The sequence below is a fragment of the Xenopus laevis genome, chromosome 7S (assembly GCF_017654675.1).
Source record: "Xenopus laevis strain J_2021 chromosome 7S, Xenopus_laevis_v10.1, whole genome shotgun sequence".
Taxonomy (NCBI): domain Eukaryota; kingdom Metazoa; phylum Chordata; class Amphibia; order Anura; family Pipidae; genus Xenopus; species Xenopus laevis.
The window spans coordinates 98,345,680-98,355,279 of NC_054384.1; the positions used below are offsets into that span (position 1 = coordinate 98,345,680).

Here is a 9,600-nt window from a genome sequence, read left to right on the forward strand (position 1 = left end):
AGCATCAGCTTATATTACAGACAAACCTCATTTTCTGTTGGATAATTAGCGACGACCCCTAAGTTTAGCTTCTCAACAGCCAATCAGAGCCCACTGAGCATGTGAGTGTAACAGACACTTTCCAAGATGGTGACCCCCTGTGACAAGTTTGAAGTCCTGGATCATTGCTGCTATTGACAAGCTGAAACTTTAGGCTGGTCATTATATAAAAGATGCCATTTTTAACCATATTAATTTTTAGGGTTTAGTTCTCATTTAAGGTAAAGGATATATGATACAACCCTTTTCTTAAAGGGTTGGTTCACCTTTAAGGTAACTTTTAGCACATTATAGAATGACCAGTTCTAAACAACTTTTGAATTGGTCTTCACTATTTATTTTTTATAGTTTTTTAATTACTTTAATCATTCTTCTTCGGATTCTTTCCTACTTTCAAATGGGGGTCACTAGCCCCATCTAAAAAACAAAAGCTCTGTAAGGCTACAAATGTATGGTTATCGCTAATTTGTATTACTCATCTTTATATTTAGACCCTTCCCTTAGTCATATTCCAGTCTCTCGTTCAAATCAAAGCATGGTTGTTAGGGGGATTTGAACCCTAGCAACCAAATTGCCAAAATTGCAAACTGAAGAGCTGCTGAAAAAAAAGCAACCTATCTCAAAAACAACAAATAATAAAAAATTAAAACCAATTGCAAATTTTCTCAGAATACCACTCTCTACATCATACTAAAAATTAGCTCAACAGTGAACATCCCCTTTAAACAGCATTACTAGAGCAGGAATAAGGTGAATGTGTCTCTCTGGTATCTCAGAGAAAGTCTGTTACTTCCAGGTGGGAATGCTCTCCAGACCTTGACCCACTCTAATAATATGACACGACATTCATGATTGTCAGTAAACATCAAGAGACAGACACACAAGTACAAAATTGGTACATTGTTAGTGGTTTATACAGTGAACATTGTATTAGTATGACATCTATCCTTTAAATTCTCTCTGGAGCTCTCTTGCTTCCTTGTACCCTTATTAATAAATATCGGAAACTTTAACTTCAACATTCAGCTTCCCCCCTTACAGCTGAAATCTCGCCCCTTCATTTTGCCCCATCTGCCATTTGTACAACCTGTAGGAATTCTGCTCTTGTTTCAAGGCTTAACAATGAAACCTTGGAAGCAAGCAGAACTAAATTAAAGGAACAGTTCAGTGTGAAAATAAAAACTATGTAAATAGATAAAAATAAAAATATGTTTCTAATATAGTTAATTAGCCAAAAATGTAATGTATAAAGGCTGGAGTGACTGGATGTATAACATAATAGCCAGAACACTACTTCCTGCTTTTCAGCTCTCTAACTCTGAGTTAGTCAGTGACTTGAAGAGGGCCTGCATGGGACATATCTCTTCAGTGAGTTTGCAATTGATTCTCAACATTAAGCTCAGATCCAAAAGCAACAGATATGACCCATGTGGTCCCCCCTCAATTTTCTGATTGGTTATTGCCTGGTAACCAGGTTAATGAGTCAGTGTAAACCAAGTGTTCTAGCTATTATGTTAGACATCCAGTCACTCCAGCCTTTATACATTACATTTTTGGCTATATAACTATATTCGAATTTTTTTTTTATTTTGCACAGCCTATCTATTTACCCAGTTTTTATTTTTTACACTGAACAATTCCTTTAAGACAATGGCTTTTCCCTACTATAGGAATAAAGAAACATATGGGATAATGTAAATATTCTTCTATTTCAGGGAACATCTGCAATCATATTATCCTCACATTTGTCGTCTTTATTCAAAAGGGAACTGTTTATTGTTGAGGGTAGAACTGCCAGTTCACCCCATCCCCCACTTTCCACCTCCACGTTAAAATGAAACACTGCAGAAGTGAGAGGTCATGTCTACACCATATTAAATCCTTACAGTTGTACAGGGACTGCTTAATGACTTGTAACATGTCTGTTTGCACGTTTATGAGATCGCAGAACCAGCAGAGACCATAAAAAGCGGATTACCATACTACTCTCAATGACAACTGCTTTGGAGAATAATAATTTTACTGCATCATCTGGCCATCTGTGTTTATTCTGCACAAAACTGCTCAACTCCACAACTTTCTCAGGAACACACAAATCTGCATCTTGCTCCATAATATACAGAAGTGCGCAACCTTTCCTGAGCAATTCACAATACAGCATAACCCTGAAACCTTCCCAGCAATACACCAAAATGCCTAACCCCATTTAAAACTGCCCAGTACTACCTTGTATAGTCCCCCAAGAAGGGGTTGGGGAGGTCAAGGGGAACCCAACGCAAGAAAAGTAATCATATAGGTGCCTTCAGTAGAAATAGAGCGGTATTTTGATTCCTATCCCAAAATTGGTTGGATTTATGGGCAGTCTTTTTGGAGGGGAGGGGTTTACATATCTTGCCCCACCCCCTCCAAGAGCAAGGGCTCAGAAGTCACGATCAATACATGACTTTTCAAGCTACTGTGCTGGCCACCCTAGGGGGCAAATTTACTAAAAGGCGAAGTGACTAACGCTGGCGAAAATTCGCCATAGTGACGTCATTTTGGAACTTTGCCGATTTACTAAAGGGTGCAGGCGTAACTTCGCTAGCCAAAGAGACTGACGCTGGAGCTCATTCGCACTCAATCACCAGGCGAAGTTGCACTCTGTCGAAGGGACATAACTGGGCAAATTCACTAAGATGTGGATTTTACTGGACCTTACCTCTTACGCCAGACTTGCCTTCGCCACCTCAGACCAGGCAAAGTGCAATAGAGTAGAAAGGACTTCCTCAAAATTTAGTTGGAAATATTTCTAAGCCCCAAAAAAACATAGCGTCTTTTGCTTTTTTCAGGGCGATAGGCTGCAAAAGAGCGTAAATTTTTTTTGGGGTAAACAGCTTCCCCCCTCCATATGACACATAAACTATACACTGGGCTCATGTGTAGGGCAATATAAGAACTCTATTTAATTTTATTAAGCTTCCCTGGGCTTGTGTAATGTAATGTATTTGCTGCAACATACGTCCATTCAACTTTAACTTCCCGCGTATGCAAATTAGTGAACGCTATCGCAACTTCGCTCTGCTTGCTGAATTAACGCTGGTGCATGTTAGTGAATTGGCTTTGTCTGAGCGAATTTTCGCCGCTTAGTAAATTTGCCCCTAGGTAAAATGTAGATGGTTTGTGCACCAGTAGAACTGTTATACAGAGTCTGTATTGCAGATATAGACCATCAATTTACATGTAAACATCTCAATCAATAGGTTTTCCTACCAGTACTGTGTGCAAGCAATGTGTCTGCTAATCTGCTCAAATTTGCACCAATAAGTACATAGTACATAGAACTGGCAACGCTTCATTTCTGTGCTTGCAAAGAGTTATGTCTATCAGTAGCAGCCACAACTTCTGAGTGGCAGGGGGTGAGTAGTTGTAAGGCTTTGCCCAGTCCTTCACTAATTCCTTCTGTTGGACCCTTCATCTTATTACATAGACGGCATTGGCGGATGTGAAGGTGTAGTGGCTGTGAATACAGAATTCATCTAATGAGCCTGGAATTGGCATTTTAACGGAAGAAATGGTTTGAGCTGACAAAACCATTTGTATATATGTACTGACTGTGTTTTGGGTTGTGTTCCTATTGGGTTTTTTAAGTATCCCCAATTAAAAATGTCAAAAGTCACTGAAATACCCAAAATCGACCCATTGTGCTCTACGTGAATCCTCTTAAAACCTTTGGGCAACTGTCAAATTGTTGCCAACAACATAGGCTGTTGCAACACAATGAGTTATTTCAGCGTTTACAAAAGAAATACCAAAAGTTGTTGGTAGTGTAGACATTCCTCTGTACTCAGCACAATTTTGTAAAAAGACTTGAGGGTATTGAGCTTGCTCCTGGGTAAAGCTTTTGGAGCACCTGACTGCAGGGGGTGAAGGATTAAGTAAATCCTGAATAACAAAATCCAGAAATAGTAGAAGAACCTACTCGGTTGAGTTATTAGATATTGTCATGGTGACTAGGCGATGAATAGTTCATCCTACCACAATCTATGAGTTATACTGTTTCAGCAGGACTAGAAGTATATTCCGTTATCGGTATACTTGTCAAATGGGTTGCTGAACTTGGCCTTAGAAAATCATCATGCACTATGCTCTTTCTACAATGAAACGTTATTCTTTGTAGTGAGAAGCCGTTCTGCACAAGCTGAGCAAGCTTATCTTCCTAAAAACAGGTCAAGCTGAAATATCATGTTTCTGATTTATGACCCCTTAATACCTTGGGTATATTTGATATCTCTCTAATCCTCCTGCCAAGCTCTTTTCAGGCTCTTGGAGGACCCTTTGCTGTGCGCTGCAGCCTTCTCTTGTGCTGCTTGGAATGCCAGCCTCTCCAGATAATGTCATACATATCCTATAACAGGAAGGGTGATAACCACCTATACAGATTTTATACTATCAATAGTAGCTAATTATTTTTAAAACCACATCATCCCTTTTATAGACAAAGAGAAGCAAGCCCTATGAATATGAATATGACAGATGACCTGACCTCATTACAGCAGAGCAATGTATTTCTGCAAATTGAAAACAAATCGCGGAATGCGGTGCTAATTTGTTGCGCTTATTTCTCTAGTTGACAAAGTTTTCTCAATCAATGTTTTCCTTTACAAGGCCGTTTAATTAGTAGAACATTAAAGATGACTTGGCCACTCGTTGACAGCTGACAGTTGTATAATATCCTTGTGGCATCCCAAGCAGGAGTTAGGATTCCTATTCTAAGCTGCATTAGTTAGGCAGCGTATACTAAATGTAGGGCCATAATGACCCATGTGCCCATCAAGTTTTGCTTTTGGAAGCCAATTGAGTTGCAGATGCATTACTATAACATGTTTAAGAATTGGCCTAAAAAAGATCTAGGTTTAATTTCACATCTAGCAGATCACCCAAATAACTGATTCCAGTACAAACAAAATCTAACAAAATAACTGACTTTTGAACAAATTCTGCATGTAGAGAGACATGATGTCTGGTGATTTTAATAGAGTGAGCTCTAATACATCTTCTAGGTAAGAGGAGCCCCCCCTATAAGTTATATTGAATCATTCATCTGACACCCAACTCCTGACTGAAGACGGAATAAGGAGAAACAGATGCTGAGAGAGGAATAGTGAAGATAAACTTGATTATTTCAGAAACAATGCAGAATTGTTAATTGATTGTATTTAGAAATTTTCTTACTCAGCATGACCAAACGATAGTTCCCCTTCTAGGGGGTTATTTATTAAAGTTCGATTTTATCTCAACATTTTCTGCTACAAACTACGATCAAATCTGAGTTTTTTTACGCTTATTTATTATTACATTTTCCTGAAAATTTGCTTTTTTTTTCACCCGAAAACTCAGATTTCTATTGCTTTTTCCCCCGAAAACTTCGGGGTATTGCTCGAAACCCAGCGCGCATCAAAAAATCATTGGGACTTCTCCCACTGACTTATATGCAACCTCAACAGGTCTGAGATGCTGGATTTTCTAATTCAGACTTTTCAATCCTCTGGGTTTAATAAATTCCGAAAAATTTTTGATTTTTTTATAAAAAGTTTTTTTCGCGATTTTTGCATTCAGAGTTTAGTAAATAACCCCCTAAGTATTAAAGAAATGTAATGTGATACCAAGAATTACATATACAGGTATAGGATCTGTTATCTGGAAACCCATTATCCAGAAAGTTCTGAATTACGGAATGAACATCTCCCATAGACTCCTTTATAATGAAATAATCCAAATTTTTAAAAAGGATTCACTTTTTCTCTGTAATAATAAAACAGTAGCTTGTACTTGATCCCAACTAAGATATAATTAATCCTTATTGGAAAAAACAGCCTATTGGGTTTATTTCATGTTTACATGATTTTCTAGTAGATTTAAGGTATAAGGAACCAAATTACGTAAAGATCCATTATCTGGAAAACCCCAAGTCCCAGAGCATTCTGGATAACAGGTCGCATACCTGTATTAGAATATAATCTGGACCCTTGAGGTCAAGTTCAGCTTGAATCAGTGGACTCAATTTCAGCAACACTCTGCCTGTGCAGTATAAGATGTGCATATGTTTCACTTAACTAGTTGAATTGTAAGCCAACCTGACATATCACTAATGCTTATTTCCATTCATCATGCAGATTTCTTTCTAAAAGGGTTAAGCCCATAAATGAAAGTTGGGCAGCCTTATAGATTTCCTTTGTATATGCTGGGTATGTTGCATTAATGATGAGATAAAAACCAAAAAGTTCTACCAAATCTCAACAGATATTTTGAGACAAACCTCAAAACAGGTTACAGCATAAGTCAAGCCAGTGCTGAAAAGTTACTTTGAGATCTATCCATCCTGCTGGGTTAGTAGCCCCGTGTTTAAAGTGGAGCAATCTGTAGAGGTCTTCAACTTGGGTTGAACTACTTCCCCCAGCATCCCCAAGAAGCCACCGAATATCATGACATGATGGTAGAAAAATAATCCCACCAGCACAGGCATGCAGTAAAACCCTTGTTGCAAAGATCTACAATGAACGATATAATATAATAGAAGAAATTTTGATACTGGTGGAAGTTTTTGAAAAACCTGTTATCTTCATAATTATGAAGTCAACAGTGAACAGTCTACGGTGTTTTCTTTTTGCACAAAGAGGAAAATCCCAATAGACATTTACTTCACTTAAAACTTAATGATGATACCATCTTTTAACTATCCTCCCATAAGAGAGCATACAGGATAAACTGTCCTACCCGCTTTCGCTGGTTCAGGCATGGTTGTCTGTGTCACCCTCTCCTTGGGTCCAGGCACAAACTCCTTCTTGAGTGGTCTTCTTGTCTCTTTAAAGACAGTCTCTCCTCTCTTGAGAGACGTTCACAAATGTCACCTGACCCCAGGGACCGGTTGCCAAATTCCTAAACCGTTCCATAAACTTCCCTAAAACTCTTAGAGGGGGAGACTCATGCCTTAATAGTAATAGGCAGTGGAAGGCATGGGATTTCATTTTGCCCATGAAAAAGTTATTAAGAGCTTTGCAGCCTAATTTATAATCCGTAAATAAGACAGAAGAGCCAGCTGCTCTTGTATGTATAGCCAGCAAGAGACTGATGAATAGGAGGGGGGGGGTGCAGTAGCTGCTGCTGATCTCTTTTAGAATGAGTTTATGAAAAGAAATACATATTCCTCTCCAGCAATCAAGGATTTATTCTCCCCTTTCTAATGGATTTAATAAATCATTCAAGAAATACAGAACACGCTGTAGAATTGCTGATGAAACAATAGCTTGGATCTGACTCCAAGAATAAAACTCATGAAAATAATCTGTTATTGGGTAAAATACTTTGGGGTGTTTCTAAACCTTTTTTCCCTGAAAAAAAAAAAAGCTGGGAAAAACAGATGGGGCCAAAAATGGGGCAAGGTAGAAAGGGCACAAATGGGGGCCATTGCAACAACTGCTCATGATGCTCAACACAAGCACATAGAATGGAGAATAAAGAGCTGTGATCCAAACCACCCATTTATATTCATTTACGTTCCAGATCCACAACTAATGCCACCCATTTCTTGCCAACATACAAAATTAGCTCTCTTGTTTTTTAGTAATTATAAATATTCTTGTTTGCTTATTAACAACACCGCACAATCCCAAATTTGACATTAATATTGGCAACTGTAAAGCTCTGTATATTACATAAACTTCAGTTTACATTTGGTTTTGTCAGCACTGGGCAAAACCGCAATTACAATATGAACTAATTGTGTCCAGACATGCTCCTTGCACCATTTGTCAGGTTCTGGATTCAAGCCAGGGGTCTTTTGGGATTCTGACTCTGCACCTTAACCATTGGGCCAGGTGAGCAGCCTGCAGAGGTGCTCGCTATATGTTACCTAGCCTTCGCAAGCCTGGCAGCAGCCTGATTGGTGGTTTGGTTTCAGCCAATCAACTCTGCTCTATATAAAGCCAGCCCTCCTTACACTATTTGCCTGAGCATTGGCCTTCCTGGTACTGTGGCAGCACCCCTAGCTAGGTTGTTTCTAGCTCTAGTCTTTTTCCCATGCTTCTACCTTGCCTTCCAGAGCACCGTGGCTTGCCCCTAGCTCTGGTTTCCTGCTTTAACATTTTCCCCTGAACCTGCCTTTTATTCTTGTTCCTTTCCTTGTACCCAGCCTTGTACTTTTTTCTGCCTTGTCCTTACCTGACCTTGACCTGACCTTGCTTTGCCTGTTCCTGCATCCTGTCCTGTTCTGCCTTGAACCCCTGTCTTATACTGTATACTCCATAGTATTGCTCTGTATCTTGCTTTGCCTTTTTCTCCTGTTTCTGCTCCAGTCCCCTCTCCTGCTATCCCATCCTCTCCTGCTTTCCAGTTCTCTCCTTCTGCTCCAGTCATCCTGCTTCTCAATCCCCAGTCTGATCTGATTCTATGCCCGTAACATCTTGTCCTGATCCCAATCTACGCAGTGGCGGAACTACCGGGGGAGCAGGGGGTGCAATTGGGTCAGGGCCCGCCGGCAGCTCGCGCACTGACGATTTCCGGCCGCAACGGCCGATTTCGTGTAAAATAATCAGATACGGAGGGGGGCAGGGCCTGTCGGGACGTCCCGCACCAGGGCCCTCCCCCCTCCAGTTACGTTACTGAATCTACACCTGCTCCATCCTGGGGGGGTTACATAATTATAATATGGGTATGGGACCTATTCTCCAGAATGCTGTGGACCTGGGGATTTCCTGATAACAGATCGTTCTGTAATTTGGATCTTCATAATTTTAGTCTACTAGAAAATAATTTAAACCAAAAAATAACCCCAATAGGCTGGTTTTGCTTCTAATAAGTATTAACTATATTAATTAATTATATCATAAAAACGAACAAAGAGGTGGTTTTGAGCACTTATGCCCTACATAATTACCTACAGAACTCCTGAAGGACAATAAGCTCACCCTATGTGCTAGTATCCGAAAACCTCCCGAAACCTGCAAAGGGGCATGCCACTTTTTCCCTCCTCATTGCAGAACAACAGTTCACATTTCCCTTCATTTTGGAGAAATAGGTTCCTGCAGCTCCTGGTCTGCACCATCTTGTATGAGTTTATTCTCCCAGGAAGCTATAGGAATGTCAAGTTTGGATTACTGATGAATAGCTTCTACAGCTGTGAGTTTTGATCAAGTGGGCATTGGCCATAATCAATAGCTGATAGGATGACAGTGACAACATAAACCCATCAACATCTCATTTGTACAGCCATAAATAGGAAAGGCAATAGCTACTGGGACAACTGAGAGATGTGTCAGACGTATGGAGTGGCTGGTGTGGCAGGAGTTTATGTGTAAATATTTACAAACTAACCAGCTAAGTCCAGCTATTTGACACTAAATATTTCCAGTTCATAGTAATTGAGAAGATACTCGGCTATAGTGAATACAAGACTGGCTGTTACCAAAATTTTTAAATACTAAAGAGCTTGTTCACTGCTCTGCTTAAGCTAAAATATCCTTTTTTTTGTTGCTGTTCTAGTGAGGATCTAATTTTCTCCATACTAATTTCTCCATACATACCCAA

The 9,600-nt window shown here is 39.6% G+C and overlaps 1 protein-coding gene across 3 annotated transcripts in view; it reads right to left on the bottom strand.

Moving 5' to 3' along the window:
- Nucleotides 1–6,913, bottom strand: part of LOC108697262 (myosin-binding protein C, fast-type) — a 70,608-nt gene extending 63,695 nt beyond the window's left edge. Inside the window, exon 1 of one of the 3 annotated variants that reach the window (XM_041571606.1) lies at nt 6,793–6,913. In XM_041571606.1, the coding sequence (XP_041427540.1) occupies nt 6,793–6,814 (22 nt within the window). In that variant the 5' untranslated portion in view covers nt 6,815–6,913. The remainder of the gene's footprint in view (nt 1–6,792) is intronic. The other 2 variants (XM_041571605.1, XM_041571604.1) reach the window with 2 other exon arrangements.
- Nucleotides 6,914–9,600: the final 2,687 nt, after the last annotated feature.